General features: G+C 38.2%; 1 protein-coding gene across 2 annotated transcripts in view; it reads left to right on the forward strand.

Annotated features, from left to right (window-relative positions):
- Window positions 1-14,967, forward strand: part of Ccdc122 (coiled-coil domain containing 122) — a 38,640-nt gene extending 23,673 nt beyond the window's left edge. For both annotated transcript variants that reach the window (XM_075949521.1, XM_075949522.1), the window contains one exon: window positions 14,056-14,967. In XM_075949521.1, the coding sequence (XP_075805636.1) occupies window positions 14,056-14,235 (180 nt within the window). In that variant the 3' untranslated portion in view covers window positions 14,236-14,967. The remainder of the gene's footprint in view (window positions 1-14,055) is intronic.
- Window positions 14,968-17,617: the final 2,650 nt, after the last annotated feature.

The raw sequence follows: 17,617 nt of genomic DNA on the forward strand, positions 1-17,617 counted from the left end.
CAAAATAATTTTAAGATGAAAAGCCTTTGCCTTTACATATTTTCAGTAAAAAAAACCTACGATTTTATCTGATACTTCAGTAGGAATTTAAATTAGATTAGGCATTTCTTTTATATTTTTTGTTTTATGCATCAATTTATTAAAATGTTGTCAGTAGTAAGGTAGTGTGAAAGTCAGTAGTAACTGGTGTGAAAATAGAGAAATGATTAATGAAATAGAGAAAAAATCTAGAAGTAGCTCCCATTCATGATGGCATAAACAAAATAAGCTAAACCATGCCAGTGAGATGGTTCAGCAGGTGAGGGTGCTTGCTGCCAAGACTAACTGTCGCACGAATAATAAATACCCAGAGATAGATATTGGGGCTCAACCTGAAGCTCAGGAAAGCAGAGCAGCCAAGCCACTAGAGAGCTTTTACCTCTGTGAAATCATCAGGCTCAAAGAGAGGAGTTCCTGTCTCATTCCGCCTTATATTCCTCTCTAGTGCTGCGATTAAAGGTGTGCACCACCACTGCCTGGCCCCTATGGCTAACTAGTGTAGCTCCTGGGATTAAAAGTGTGAGCTACCACTGCCTGGCCCCTATGGCTAACTAGTGTAGCTCCTGGGATTAAAAGTGTGAGCTACCACTGCCTGGCCTGTATGACTGACTAGTGTGGCTGTTTTGCATTCTGATCTTCAGAAAACTTTATTTATTAAAATACAAATGAACTATTACTACAACTAACAGTCTGAATATCATCCCTGAGAACCACATGAAGGAAGGGCAGACTCTGTTGGTGCAGGTTATCCTCTGACCTCCACACCTGTGCCGTTGTGGCCTGCACTCACCCCTACACACCTGCATCACAACACACAACATTACACCATACCCACTCCACACACGTGCATCACAACATACAACATTACACCATACCCACTCCACACACGTGCATCACAACACACAACATTACACCATACCCACTCCACACACGTGCATCACAACACACAACATTACATTATACCCACTCCACACACGTGCATCACAACACACAACATTACACTATACCCACTCCACACACGTGCATCACAACACACAACATTACACCATACCCACTCCACACACGTGCATCACAACACACAACATTACACCATACCCACTCCACACACGTGCATCACAACACACAACATTACATTATACCCACTCCACACACGTGCATCACAACATACAACATTACACCATACCCACTCCACACACGTGCATCACAACACACAACATTACATTATACCCACGCCACACACGTGCATCACAACACACAACATTACACCATACCCACTCCACACACGTGCATCACAACACACAACATTACACCATACCCACTCCACACACGTGCATCACAACACACAACATTACACCATACCCACTCCACACACGTGCATCACAACACACAACATTACACCATACCCACTCCACACACGTGCATCACAACACACAACATTACACCATACCTACTCTCCACACACGTGTGAGAGCATCAGTTCAACTATATAACTACACACATGCTCACAACACACAACATTACACTATACCCACTCCACACACGTGTGAGAGCATCAGTTCAACTGTATAATGCTAAGTTGAATTCCTGCCTTATGATACCTATGCTTATACTCTCTTAAGAGCATTTAAGAAATGCAAGAAAAAATTTAACTCTGTGTTAAACAATTTAAAAATATTTAAAATTATAAAAATACTCACATGAACTCTATGGCTAAAATTTTACTTTCCTAACAATGGAGAAGGCAGACTCAGTTCTTAGAAAGATTTGTAAAACATATAAAAGGAGAGAAAAAGTCAAGGACATGTCAAGACAGAAACCCAATGAGTATGTGACATGGAAATACTTATTTAAGCATGTATATTTAAACAATAAATCAGCAAACAAAAAAATGAAAACCACTTTCACAATTTTTTGTGTTTATTTTTTAAACAATATTACATTTTTATGTTTAAGTTATCTTACAAAGTAGGTTTCCAGTGTGATTTACATACACACTTCATTTTGGTTGGTTACTCTTCCCCTCCCTCCCTCATCTTCCATACTCTTCTCCGCTGTAACTTTTTAACACCAAGGTTTCCCTTTTATTTTGTTCTGTTTTCTTCCCAAGTCATCCACTAAGGGCTCTTTTCTCTAGTCTCATGGGCCCCTTTCTAATTTCCTTGCTCTTATTTATATTTGTCCCCCCCCCCATACACATAGTTAACAGTTAGTGACAAGGATCTACGTATGAAAGGTAAAGTCTGATATTTGTCATTTGGAGCCTGGACTACATCACTTACTTACTTTTTCAATTCTATATATTTTCCCCAAAATTTCATAATTTCACTTTTCTTATTAACTTAATAAAATTCTATTGTGTACATAGTACAGTCACACTATCCATCCATATGTTCTTGTCATCTGTTTCTTTGTTATTATAAAAAAGAATAATGATGAACATGGCTGTACAAAACTCTCTATAATAGGATGAGACCTTGGGCATATGCCTGGGAGTACTATATCTTGCCATATGGAAGTTCTATTTTTAATGCTTTGAGAAGCAACCACACTGGTCTCTATAGTGACTGCACTAAGTTGCTTTCCTACCAACAGTGAAGAAGGGCTCCTCCTCTTCCAATTACCTCTCTAGCAATTGTTTTTTTCTTGATACCATTTGACTGTGGAAATATGAAATCTCAGAGTAGTTTTAATTTGCATTTTCATTATAACTAAAGATATTAAACATCTTAAAAAATACTTATTACCATTTGTCTTTCTTCTTTTTAAAACTGTTCATTGGCTCACTTGTTGATGCATTTTTTATTTTGGAGGTTTCATTTTTACAATTGGCTATATTTTGTAGAAATCAGTCCTCTGTTGGCAGGATAGGGTACAAAATATTTTCACGCATTCCGAAGCTGTCTATTCAGTTTCCTGGGTAAAACATTTTAAATTTCATGTCATCCAATTTATTAATCATTGGGGATATTTCTTCTGATATTGGGTCCTAGTCAGAAAGTTCTTATTTATATGTACATCTTGAAGGGAAGTATATTCTATGTATTCCTTTAGCAGTTGCAGCATTCCCTGTTTAAATTAAGGTCTTTGATCAAGTTTGAATTGATTATTATGCAGGGTGAGAGATATGGATCTAATTTCATTCTTTGAAAGTCGATATTCAGTTTTTCCAGCATCACTTAACAATAAATTATTGATGATTCAAGCTATAATGCCATTTATTTAGCCACAAAGTTATCACTATTATGTCACACTTGAATTTTAGTACATCCTTTATGATTATAAATAGCTGAAAATATATTGGAAAGAAATTTGATATTATGTAATAAGTTCTTACAATAACCAGTTCTTAAGTGTCATTTTTAAAGAGAAAATATACACATTTTACATACTTTGCTTAATCAATTTTGATTAATATCTATACACATCAGTTCCATCTCTTGATCCAAACACTGAACTTCCCATGCATCTTTAGCAAGTGCTTTTGTGTCTCTTTCACCATTTAATTGGAATTTCATCAACTGAACTTTTTAAAAAGCTTTATTGATAAATTACTGCATATAATAGTATAATTTAGCATTTAAGGCATCTAATCCAAAGGCTTTTCATACTTTCTGCCTGGTGTGACCTTCACCAAAGTCAATGTTAGACATTTCCATCACCCTTTTGTTAATTTAATTTTATCTCTTGCTCAAACTGAGTAATTTCTAGTGCTTTTCTTCCTTATTACTTTTTCTTTTATACTCTCCAGCTACTGAGATCCATTGAGTTTTTGTTCAGTTAATCACTTAGCCTTTCAATTTCAACTTGATTTTTAAAATTTTTCTGCTTAAATCCTTTGCCAAGTATTTCTTCATCTTCCCATGTTTGTGGCTTTCTCTTGCAGCGTGTGTATTGTGAGTGCCTTGAATTGCTCATCAGATAACTCCAATGTTGTTACAGAGATGTTGGTATATCCTGAATTTCATTTCTTACTAGTGTTAAGATCTTGGTTCTTGGTATGATAACTGGTTTTCCATTGGCATGTGGATGTGTTGGCTACTGTGTTTTAAGACTCTAGATTGTATTTACTTCCAGGAGGCAGCTTAAATTCTTATCTTATTGGTACTCTCTGCCAACATCCTTTGGAGAGAGGAGAGTCTCTTTTCACTGTGAACCAGATGTGGGTGTTCTGGCTGGCCCTCCAGACCTCTGCTACTAGTACCTTGTCTTACCATTCATACACACCCTCTGCTGAAACTATACATTGTTTTCTTAGCTCTGAGTACTGCAAAAGTCCTGGCTTGACTAGGCTTCATCTGCTTTTACTGAAGCTTGATGAGAGTAGTATCTTCACGGGGTCCACTGATTCCATAAGATTTAGTGCTTAGAAGGCATCAAAACTCAGAACTGCACAGTTAGACCAATGAAACCACCTCAGCAACTGGATTGGAGAATCAATCTTGCTAGCAGTAATGTAATATGGGATTTTTAAAGTGACTTTTCTCGTGTGCGGGTGGTGAAGAGCCACATTCTGTTTTGTGATTTCCATTTTGAGTAGCAGAGTTACTATCTGAAAGTGTTCTGTCTTGGGAGGCTGCTGTTTTCTTCATTATCTGTCTAGAAAGAGAAGGAGGCTTCCCTCGAGACTTTTCCTTCAAGTATTTATTGGCATTTCTGGGTGGCTGTCTTCTTGAGAACCCTTTCTGGAGTATGTAAGGGAACTGGAAATAAATGCATGTCATTCGTAGGGCCTGAATTCTCTACCTATGTTTCTTTCTTCTTTCCAGTTTTCAGAGGCTTCTGATATTTGTTTTCTGATTGATATTTAGGGTTTTTAATTATACAGGAAGAACCAGCAAACGAAGACATTTCTATTTTGCCAGAAACAGTATGGAAAAATGGTGCTTTAAGTACTGAAGGATAAGAGGCCACTAATGCTAGGTTTTGAGGAATTATCACTAACGTTAAGTTTTCAATTTTTAAATTTTTTCATTAGAAAGTTTCTTGCTCTGAAATTTAATAACTTTTAAGCTTCGTTAATAGGTCTAGCTGTATTAAAAGCTTTTCAGATGTAGTTTTACTGTTCCTAATATATTAAAAAGTAATCTTCAATTTTGTCACAATTTCATACTCATAAATTTAGATTAAAATTTTCCACAATAATTATTTAAATGAAAAATAAATACAGTCACATCTTTGTCTTCAGAATACTACACTTTAAAAAATTGTCGTTATTAATTGTTATGAACTGATCATTGATGTTCTGAAAACAACCAGAATTTTTTAGGAAGGTTGAATTCAAATCCTGGGAGACTTTATTAGTTATTTCTTCCTGCGAGTGGTATTTTCTGTCCATTCTGAATATTTTTATCCGTGGGCCTGTGAAAGTTCATAGGTCATTTTTTTCTTAACTATACCATTGTTCTAATCCTTAATGTTTTCAAATATTTATGCATTGCATATTTTAGAATCTATATTTCTATCCTCTACATTTTTGTGCAAAAAAATTGAAATGGCTCTTGAATATCAATCTTTAACTTCCAAATAATGTTTTCAATATTTCTAGGTCACTTATAAAATGGGGGAAAAGATATTTCTAAATATTTATTTGTAAATGTCTTTCTTTTCCTCGCTATTTTCTGTCCTTACTTATTTAGAAGATGGAAGCAAGAATAAGCTATGAGTCACCAACAAAAAAAATTGGGAGAGCATGAACATGAAATGTCAAATATAAAACACTTAGTCAGTGATGTTTTTTAATTCAAAGCATAACAAGTGTTATTTGCCAAACTCAAGGAAAAAATGGAGCAGTTTAATATTATTTAGCAATTGATGAGTGTTGCAAGCAGTATTTTGTGATAACAGACATTTTATAAAGTATTGATGATTTCCTCTTGCCTAAATTTTATACAGTCTGGCCTTGAAATTTTAAAGGATTGGGAAAATGAGTGAATTTTTAGAGCCCCTACAAACAAAGAGTATTTGACTTGGTACCACACACCATTCATCTATAAAACTGACAAATGCATCCATTTATTGATGTTAAGAACAGAAACAAGTACAGAGTCAGAAGCCAATCCATCCTATATGACAACTCCAGGGAAGCAAAGGTGAAAAGGTGAACTAAAGGCAATATAAGAAATATTCAAGTAGGACTGGAGAGATAGTTCATTGTAACAGAACACTTTTTTCTTCTGTGGAAGACCTGAGTTTGATTCCTGGCACCTACGTAAGTTCTCAACTGCCTGTTGCTTTCAGTTCTGGGGGATCTGATGCCTCTGTCCTCTGTAGGCACCCAACTCGTGTGTCCTCATGGGTACATATACACAGAAGCACACACATGCACACTTAAAGACAAATAAAATAATCTTGAAAAACATATTCAAGTAAATAGAAATTCAAACATGCTAGCCTGTGAGAACATTTTTTCCATTTAAATCATAACATCCATAATGACAACTGAGACAAAAGCTGGACTAAAGACCTAAACCTCAGGACAAAACAGAAATAAACACTCTACTGAGTATTACATTTTTACAAGTTCAAGATGATCTTCTAGTACTTTAGTTGAAGTAGAACAAAACACAACACTTTTAGAAGAAAATGACAAAATCCAGAGTTTTCCATCCCTCTGAGCTTCACCCTGAGAGAGCTTTGCCACTTCCGTTGGTCTGAGGCATGTGTTTTTCACATAGCCATGCCCATGTCAAGCAATATACATTGACTCAGAACTTAACTCTCTACAAATGATCATATCAAGAATTTAAAAGAAAAAAAAATCAGTTAACAAACTAAGGTAACATATTCAGGCTGTCCCTTTATTTTATTTCTTAATCCATTTATCGCCATGAACAGAGGACTTCACTCTATTCTACTTTTTGGTGCTCTTTTCTCCTCAAAATTTACATTTTGTAATTTACCCTGATCTGCTTGCTCTTTTTTTAAAAAAATAAATCAACATTAGAGTTATTACTAATATCCACACAACAGAGTCTGAATACTAGGCTGTTTTGAGATTACTTCTGCCAATAAAATTAATCCAAAAATCTCTTCACTCAGGCAGACGCTTCAGCTGGAGGCAAAAAGTAGCCTCTTTCTTCACCAAAATATCACAAGACCAGTTTCTAGGCCACATGCTAACATTTTTCTCCCCTGAAACCTCTTGATCCCCACAGTTCATCCAATCACATTCAGCACCACTGTCTTCCATGCTTCTATTAAGCAGCATTTTTAAAGCATTCTGCTTTTCTAACCCAGACTCCCAAAGTCCATATTACTCCAAACAAAACCATGGTCAGGACTGTTACAGCAATACTCGAGACCTTGGTACCAACTTCCATCTTAATTGGGGTTTCTATTGCTCTAAAGAGACACCAACCCATGGCAACTCTTATAAGGAAAATATTTACTAGAGCTGGTGGCTTATGGTTTCAGAGGTTCAGTCCATTATCATCATGGTGAGGAGCCTGGTGGTGTGTGGGCAGACGTGGTGCTGGAGTAATAACTGAGAGTCCAACTTGCAGACTGACCTGGGTGTTATCCTGAGCATGGGAAATCCCAAAGCATGCCCCACAGTGATACTTCCTCCAATAGGCCACATCTTCTAATAATGTCACTCTCTATGAGATTGTGGGTCCAATTACATTCAAACTACCACAATGTCTCTACTCTATTTTTAGTTGGGTTATTTGTTTTCTTAGTATCTAGTCTGAGTTCTTTTTATGTTCTGAATATTAGTTCTGTCAGATGTATAAAACATTTTCTCATTATGTAGCCTGCTGCTTTTTCCTAATGACCCTAGTGATGGTATCCTGTGCTGTGCAGAAGAGCCTCAGTTTCATGAGGTTCCATTTATTAATTGTTGGTCTTATTGCCTGTGCTAACAATGCTCTGTTTAGAAAATCTCTTCCTGTGCCAATGAGTTCAAGGCTTTTCTGTGCTTTCTCCTCTATCAGGTTCAGTATATTTAGTTTTATGTTGAGATCTTTCATCTATTTAGAGTTGAGTTTTGTTCAGGTGGTAAGTATGGACTTATTTGGATTCTTCTACATGCAATCACCCAACTTGACCATTTGTTGAAGATGCTATCTTTTTTCCAGAGTCTATTTCTGGATTATTTATGAAAAATCAGGTGCTCATATAGGTGTGGATTTATGCTGGGTCTACAGTACAATTCCATTGATTAAACTGTCCGTTTTTGTGCCAATACCATGCTGTTTTTGTTACTATAGTTTTGCAGTATAACTTGAAACTGGGGATAGTGTTAGCTCCCACAGTTCTTTAATTACTCATGATAGTTCTAGCTATTCTGTGTTTTTATATTTCCGTTTTCTTCTATCTGCTGAGACCTGCTTTGTGTCTGAGTGTGTGCTCAAGTTTGGAGAAAGTTCCATGAGGACTGAGGCAGAGAGTGAGGAGAGACCAGAGCAGAACATCTGCTGCAGGTCTGGGGGTGACATCAGGATTGGACTTAACGGAAGGAGGGGACAGGTGAAGATCTGCAGTTAGTCTTCTTGCTTCCCTGGTCACAGTGACCTGTGGGATTCTGGGGAATCCTGGTGAAGTTGAGGTTAGAGATGAAGCAGTGAGTGGGCATAGGGAGGTTAGTAGGGGAGCTCTGTGTATCCACTGGAGATGGGGATGGGGAGGAAGGGGAGCTCTGTGTATCCACTGGAGATTGGGGCAGAGGAGGAAGGGGAGCTCTGTGTGATCCACTGGAGATGGGACAGGGGAGGATGGGGAGTTGCAGCAGATTTTCTGCCGCAGAGTTGGGCATGAGACTGGGGGACTGGAGCAAAGAGAGAGGTGAGGATGTGAAACTGGCCTGCCTGTTTCCCTGGTTGGAGTGGTCTGGTAGTTCTCAGGAAATGCTTGGTGGAGTCTGGGTCTGGGATAAAGCAATGAGTAGCGGGAGGAAAGTTAGGAGTGAAGTATCTGTATGATCCCCTGAAAAGAGGGTCAGTGATGGGGGAAGGTAGCCACAGCTGGTTGATCAGCTGCAGATCTTTGGATTAGATTGGGTGTTTAGATTTGGAGGAGCTGAAGGAGAGGTGAAGATCTCTAGTTAACTTACCAATTTCCCTGGTCAGTCTATATTCATTGACTTTTAATCCTTATAAAGTCATTTTTGTTTAGCTAACATGTCAACAAACCTGGTTGGCTAAGTAGACTACATCATCTGAATTTTCAAAATTAACAAATATTGACTATATGTATATGCATTATATACTTATATAACTTATTGCATTTTATTTGAAGTGTTAATTGGTGAGTTCTTTATATATATATATATATATATATATATATATATATATCAGTATTTTGAAATGTTTACAATATCATTCTAGTTCTTCTGCTGTTGGTGCACAGTGATGCTTCAACATGATTGTTTTCCTTGGTCATCCTTGTTAAGAATATTTTCTAACAGAGCCACTCTGCCAGTGCAAAGGAATCCAATCAGACCAGATTAAACCTAATTAAATGCCCAAGTTTAATAGATGGCAGACTCCTGGGTGGCCAGGAGCATGGCAGGCAGAAGACAGAGGGAATGCACACGCAAACCCAAAATCACGTGTTCCTTGTCAGTGTGACCCTAAATACCCTGTGTGAGTGGCCCTGACCCTACCCAGGGAGGGGTCAGCACTTGGCAGACTGGGAGTTAGAGTCCAAGTGCTTGGCAGGCTGGGAATTGGAGTCTGGACCAACAATCCTATTTTATTTTGTGTGTTTAAGAATATGAAGATGAAGTAGTATATAGTATTCTTCATACTATCAATAGTATCCTGTCTGTAAGCACAGGAAAGAGCCTCTGAGCACTGATAGAGAAGCTGAGGGAGACGGGAGATTGAGCATGTGGCTCTATCTGGGTCCTGGTGGTAACAGCTATAGTAGTACCTAATAAATGTGCATGTGCCTGTGCATGTGTATGTGTAATAGGTAACTTCTCAGCCCTATTATTATGTAATTGTATTGATTTATTTAAGATAAATATTGGGCTAAAGAGGTGAGTAAAGGCATTTGCTACCAAGCATAATCTGAGTCACATACCCAGAGCCCACATGGTGGAAGGTAAGAACGAACTTCTACAAGTTGTCCTATGACTTCCACACATGTGCCCCTTGACACTTAGACACACACCAATAAATAAATGTAAAAATAGATATTTAACTATGAGATATTACTTCAGATCCATAAAAATGACTATTAACAAAAATGGCAAATAGTAATTAATATTTTGAGGGTGTAAGGAAATTGGAATTGTCACATATTATAAGTGGGAATGTAAAATGCCATTGTCATTCTGGAAAATAGTTCTTCAGATGGTTAAACATGAAGTTACCACATGACCTAATAACTCTTTACCTAGGTTTATAGCCAAGAAAGGTGAAAACATGTACACACAAGGATCTATACATGAATATTCACAATAGTATGATTATAAATACTAAAAATGTTCATCAACAGGTAGATGGATAAGTAAAATGTGTTATTTCATACAATGAGATATTATTTAAAAGTAAAAAAGATGAAATACTAACACACTGATACATTCTACTTCTTAGCTGATACTAAAACGTATTATCTTAGGTTAAAGAATCCAGTTATAAAGAATTATAAGATTCTGCTTATATGGAATGCCCAGAACAGGCAAATGTATAAAAAAAATTAGTGATTGTCTAGTACAAAGAGTGGGGTAGAGAAATGGAATTGAGTGCTAACGGTTACTTGTCTTCTTAGGAAGTTAATAAAAATGTTTTGAAGCAGATTGTGTTATGTTTTTATAGTTATGTGAACATGCAAAAAGCAATTTGTCTGATTTTAATAATGGATTATTTGAATTATTTAACTACCATAACCTATGTTGCTTGGGTACTGACCAGTGCTGCTTGCACCCTGGAATCCTGACTAGGGACATTCACACATGTACAAAGCCAGGATCAAGCTGAGAGATCTCCTACTTCTAATGGAGGGTGCCTACTGTCACCATAATTCAGAAGCTCAGTATGTTTATTAGGCTCAGGGATGACTGCTTGGGATTGGATACCAATCTCTATCAACAGATAAAAATAGCCATTGAGGGGCTTGTTCCTGGAGAAGGCTGATTCTCCCTCTTTTAGTAGCCATTAATTGTCTATAGCTCTTCATTCAGAAGCTATATGAGCATAAAACCCTCATTTTGAGATGTCTCCCATCAAAACTGAAATATCAACTGGTGTTGTCAGTGTGTAGGTCTCGTTTAGGGGACTATATTGTGAAGAATTCATGGATGTGACTCTGTCATATAGAGAGGACACTATCTTGTAGCACACATCCTGATCCTCTGCTCTTGCCATCTTTTGCCACCCTCTTGGGCCATGTCCTCTGAGCCTTGGTGGAGTTGTATGTAGATGTTTATATCCGCTGGGATAGGCGCCGCACCATATTCACTTGTTCTCTGCACTTTCTCAAGTTGGCTATTTCTGGAATTTTTATTTTGCTGCTAAATGAAGCTTCTTTGACTGGTAAGAGCTATACTAATCCATGGATAAGGAAATGTGTAATTGGAGTTTCTGTCACACCAACAGCTCCCCAAAACCCTCAGCTGCTTCCCAAATAATTGACTCAGAGGCTTAAATATAAATTATAAATGCTTGACTGATAGCTCAGGCTTGTTATTAGCTAACTCTTACACTTAAATTAACCCATTATTCTTATCTCTGCTTAGCCACATGACTTGGTACCTTTTCTCAGTACAGCATTCTAATCTTGCTTCTCTGCATTTTCCTGGGACTCACTGACTCTTCCCTTCCTCTTCCCAGAATCCTTAATTTGGTAGCCCCACCTATACTTCCTGCCTTGCTACTGGCCAGTTAGTGTTTTATTAAACTGATCCAAGTGACAAATCTTTAGAATGTGTAAGAAGATTATTCTGTAGCAGCTATGTATTCAGAATGCTGTTGGGAACCATACCGGTTTAGGAAAGTGGCAGCGGTAGGTTTTCCTCTAGGGTCCATGACCTCGCCAGCCACAGGTAGTTGACTAGGTTTACAGTGACAGGCTTGAATTCTCTCTAAGCATTGAGCAAGAATTAAGTCCAATTAGATGGCTATTGACCACCCCTGAGCTATAAGTGCTGCTTGTGCACCCTGGAGTACGTCTTGCCATGCTGGTAATGGTTGTGGCTCATGGACTTTACAGCTAGTTAGAATTTTGGGTTTTTTGCCCCTTGGCATTTTTGGATGCTATGAGTGTTAGGCCTCAGGGAGAAGGCTTCCAAGTCAGTTTCAGTTTGTTTCCTCCAATGCCTGTGTCTGAAGTGTGTAGTGTCTTCAAATTCATACGCACAAAGTAGGATAGAATCCTTGCCAACTGTACATCTGATAAGTGATTGCTAATCAGAATATACAAAGAATTCAAAAGCAGTCAAGAAAACAAATTACCCAATTAAAAAGTTCTCAAAATAAGACAGAAAATTTGTTAAGCATCTTTAAAAGTGTCCAGTATCCTTAGCAATTAAGGAGATGCAAATTAAAAGTACTTCAAGATTTCATACCCTGCTCCACATGACTGAACTCAAGCAACTAACAACGGTGCTGGTGAGGATGTGAGGAAAAGGAAACCTCATTTACTGTTGTTGAGGTTACAAACCTGTGTAGCCAATGTGGAAATCAGTGTGTCAAAGTCTCAGAAAGCTAAAGGTAAATCCACCTTGTGACCTAGCTGTAACTCGCGGCATGTGCCCAAAGGACTCAACATTCTACTTCAGAGATACTTTCTTAGCCATGCTCACTGCTGCTCTATTCATAATGAATACCTAGGAAATGGAAACAACTGAAATATTCTCCTACTTATGAATGGGTAATGAGAATGTAGTACATATACTGAATTCCATTCAGCTTTGTAAAAAATGAAATGGTGAAATTTGCAGATAAATGGATAAAATGTTTTACCTTCTTGTGGCCAGACACTGCATGGCTTGTAATCTCAACTGCTTTATTACCTGGCAGTGTGTCAACATCTAGCTCCAGATAAATTTATCGAATTACTTCGTGGCAGTTCTTACATCAGTGGTTCTCAACCTGTGGGTTTCGACTCTCAGTGTCCCTTTCACAGGGGTTGCTTAGGACCACCATAAAACATAGGTATTTGCATTGCAATTTGTAACAGTAGCAAAATCATAGGTATGAAGTAGCAATGAAAATAATTTTATGGTTGGGGTCACCACAACATGAGGAACTGTATTAAAGGAATAAGAAAGGTTGAGAACTACTGTCGTGTGTGTGAGTGTGTGTGTGTGTGTGTGAGTTTCAGTGAGCCACTAGATGGAGAAAACAGAACCATTTCTCTTAATTAGTGGTAGAAGACATTAGAACAATTAAATTCAACTGAGTGTAATAGAACAATGAATAATTCGTGAGTTGGTAAGTCATCAGAGACAGAAGAGGTTCAGCAGCTGTCAGTGGTGTGGGCAGGCAGCATTTCTGGACAGTAAATGGAAGTGAGATCCAGAAGCAGCTCCACTGGTCACAGCTCACAATGAGCATGGTCTTTCCAGCTGGCAGATGAGAGCTACTGAGACATGGCTGCTGCGATCTGCTGAGAGTCAGCTGTGTTACAAATACGTGCTTTAAGCTTTCAGTTTGGATACTAAGATTGCAGTCCATCAGATAGGACTCAGTAAAGAGGCACCTTCAGACCACATTTACTTAACACTGGGTAGGTGCCTTGACAAGTAGGTATTCCATCATGGATGGCTAATTTGGGTTCAAATCCCAAATACCACTGTTTGTGAACTTTGAAATTGTGTTCAAATTACTCTGGTTTTTAGTTTCTAGAAACACACACACACACAATAACAATAATAATACCCATAACATATGATTTTACATTTTACATAGAAAACTTTCAGCACTAGTAATATGTTGAATACTTACATAATTGTTGTTTGTGTTGATGATTTCTAGTTGATGCTTCCCTCCAGAGGAGTCAGAGCATCTGTTAGTACCTCCTGACTGTGTGTGCTCACAAGCACTGTTGGTGTGTACTGTCTTCCAACAGGTACAACGGAAGAGATATGATGCAATCCTTAAGCGTTTGCATTGTCAGGTGAACAAGATTCAATTAAATAGGAGGAATTGGCAATGGAATATCCAACAACTGGAAAACACTGCAGCTGAGTTAAGAAAACGCCTCGGAGTAAAAGAAGCCCATGAAATACAGAACAGACCAACAGCATAGTAGGAAAGAACACTGTGACGATTCTTCCATCTCTTGAGAGTCAGCACCCAGTAGAGACAGAGGCCTGTCACAATGACCAATATTTTCTTTTTCTTTTTCTTCTTCTTTTTTCTTTTTGTTTCAACCAGGTAGCTGTTGGCTAAAGTGCCTCCCAGTTCATAGTGCACAGCAGCAGTGCTTGCAGGAAGCCAGCAGAAGAGAGGGTGTGCACATTCACATGGTCATTTCACCCTGAATGCCTGCTTGTAACCATGTTGGATTCACTACCCTACAAAGTAAAAACAACTGGATTTTCAATGACTTAAATTGTTGAGATACTTAAAAAATAGTTTTCTGTTTCAAACTTTTTATTAGATTATTTTACGACTGTCTTTGCAGTAGCCCATGAATATTAATATTCATGATAATTTGATTATATGTTTAATGCATCAACTGTTTTTATTATGTTTCCTCTTTTCTCCAGGAGGTAGCAATCATTTTTCTTTGTTATTAAATAACATATTTTAGAATGTTACAATCCATAAGATTTGTGTTTACTCTTCAGTCTATAAATTCTTTATTCCTATATTGCGCCTAGAATAAAACTACAGCATCATATAAGGTAGACATACAATAAAACTCTTCAAGGAGGTATTTTTCCACATTGAAAGGCATTTTTTTTGTCAATGGCAGTAAATTGAATATGAAAACACCCCTGAAGATAAGATTGCTCTCCTTCATGCTCTATGGATCACAACTACAGAGAAGTAAAAATAAAATATTAATTACTTAAAGATGCAGTTTTAAAATATTCACTTGTAGGATTAAATAATTTCTAAGAAGCAACATTGAGAAAATATTTTAAATTCATTTCTCACTTCCTATATGCCTAACATTCAGTGAGTTGTGTAGTTGATAGAAAACCTGATATTAGTAATTTCATTATGGCTGGTGTTAATAGTCTTAGTGTGGCTTACTACAGTTAACACGTCACAATACCGTTCCTATAACACAATCTGCTTTGCTCCGTGACTCAGAAGTGCTACTCCAGATAGAAATGATTAAACTTGCAGTCTGTGGGGGCGCTCACTGTGCTCAGCTTGAGACAGGGTTGAATTAGATGCTGCACGTCAGATATATGTTAGCACACATGCATGTGAAAAGTTCTAGTTTTCCCATCTCCTTGTAACTTTATCATGTGATCACTAGCAGCTTGAGTCATGGTTTCAGGAAAATGCAGTGTAAAGATCAGATACAGGCAAAAGGTGCAAAGGAATTCCCGAGTCAAGACAGTCTTAGGTGGCCGAGTATGCTTTATTGAGGATTGCTGGAGGTTTGTTTCCTATTGCCCTGCTTAAAAAAAAAAATTGATCAAAGCAACTGAGAGGAGAAAACACTAATTTTAGTCTATACTTCCAGGTCACAGTTCCTCATGGCAAGGAAGTCAGGACATCAGGAATGCAATGCAGCTGATTGCATTACTTCCACTGTCAGAAGAACCATGCATGCATGCATGCAAGCACTTTCTCTACAGGATGCCCTGCCCAGGTAATGGGCTCACCTACAGTGGGTGGGTCTTCCCACCCTAAAGTAATCAAGATAACCCTGTAGACATGCTCAGCGGTCCATCTTCCAGGTGGTTCTAACTCTTGTTAAGCTGACCATTCACCCTAGCCATCACAAGGAACACACTGGAAGCACAGTCAAGAGCGCCTACAAGACCAGTGAATCCCCATGAAGGGTCAGAAGGAAGAGCATTTAAAAGAGTGGCTGTCTTCTCAGCCACGTGGCCCCTGGTTTTATCTTAAGCTAGCATCAACATCGGGCATATTCCTGCTGCTGAAAAGGTGCCGTACCTAGTCTTACGGCTGGGCAAAGCACCTTTATGGTGGTGGTGGTGTTCTTGTTTATCTATACTATGCTAGGAAACTATGCAGGGAAGTAAGGAGACAAGCCAGGGCTTCTTGGAGACAACCATACTCATTATGATTCAAGACCTGAGCTCAAGTCTAGTCAAACTAGAACTCTCCAGTTATGCATTTCAAGCTTCATTTTTAAATGAATATACAAAGCAAATATTAAAGCCATTTGAGATGAGGTGTCATATTGAAGAAAACAATGATCAGCATATTTTTATAATGATACATGCAGTTAGTTTCAATTTTATGATAGGTTATATAAAAGACATTATTCTTTTTATTCATTAAAATGATTTCAGATAAGGGGGGCTTTTGTAGCAATCAAGATGGAATAGCAACTGGGTATGGTATCTCAGGCCTGTAGCACCAGCACTAAGAGAGGCTTGAGGCAGGGGCAGCACAGGACTTCCAGGCCATTCTGGGTCACATTGTGCATTTCAGGCCAGCCCAGCTTCAGTGTGGGACTTGGTTTCATACAAACAAACAAACTAAAGAGATGACTCTGTTGGTTGATTTTTTTTTTTCAACTTGACACAAGCCAGAACCATCTGGAAAGAGGAAAACTCAATTGAGAAAATGCCTCATCAGATTGCCCTGTAGGCAAGCCTGTGTATCATTTTCTTGATTAATAATTGGTATAGGAGGGCTGAGCCCACTATGGATAGTCCCACCCCTGGGTAGGTGGTCCTGAGAGGAATAAGAAAGCAGGCCAAGCAATCCACAGAATCCTCTATGGCTTCTGCTTCACTTCCTGTCTCCAGGCTTCCTCCTTGAGTTTCTGCCCTAACTTCACTTCATGATGTAAGAGAAAGTAAACCCTTTTATTCCAATTGCTTTTTGTTCTGTTGCTTATTACAGCAACAGCAAGTAAGCCAGAACACCAACCAAGCTCAAATATCCCGAAAATTTGAAGTCTAGTAAAACTGATATTTCAACACATAATAAAGTCTATAGTTAGGGAATTGTGTTATTTTTTATTTTTATGTAGCACATATAGAGCTAGTATTCTATGTTGGGCTATTCGCTGTTACTATAATGAAATTCCTGAATCTGGGCTCTTCTAAAGAAAAGAAATTCATTTAGATAACAGTATCTAAATGAATTCAGTTTGTAACTGAAAGTCCAAACAGCACAGCTCCTGCTCTGGCCATGGACTCTTTACAGTACTTCTTCATGGCGTGTGGCATCATTGTGGGGACACATACAGAATGACAGATTACAGTGTCAAATATCAAGCCACGGGGCTACGGGGGACTAATTGGGGCCCTTGGATAACTGGGGCGGGGAGTGTTCCTAGGTCAAGTGCTGCTCAAATATCATCTTCTGGTTGTGCTATACCTGTAGTTGCTTGCTTTAGCCATGGTCAAGGCAAATGTTCTATTTTTGACCGTGCCTCTTCTAGTCACTTGACTAGTTGTATGATTTTCCAAAACACTACATATACATGCCCAATCACAAAGCCTTTTCTCAGCTATTCAATTCTG

This window comes from Microtus pennsylvanicus, chromosome 15 (assembly GCF_037038515.1).
Source record: "Microtus pennsylvanicus isolate mMicPen1 chromosome 15, mMicPen1.hap1, whole genome shotgun sequence".
In the NCBI taxonomy this organism is placed as follows: Eukaryota; Metazoa; Chordata; class Mammalia; order Rodentia; family Cricetidae; genus Microtus; species Microtus pennsylvanicus.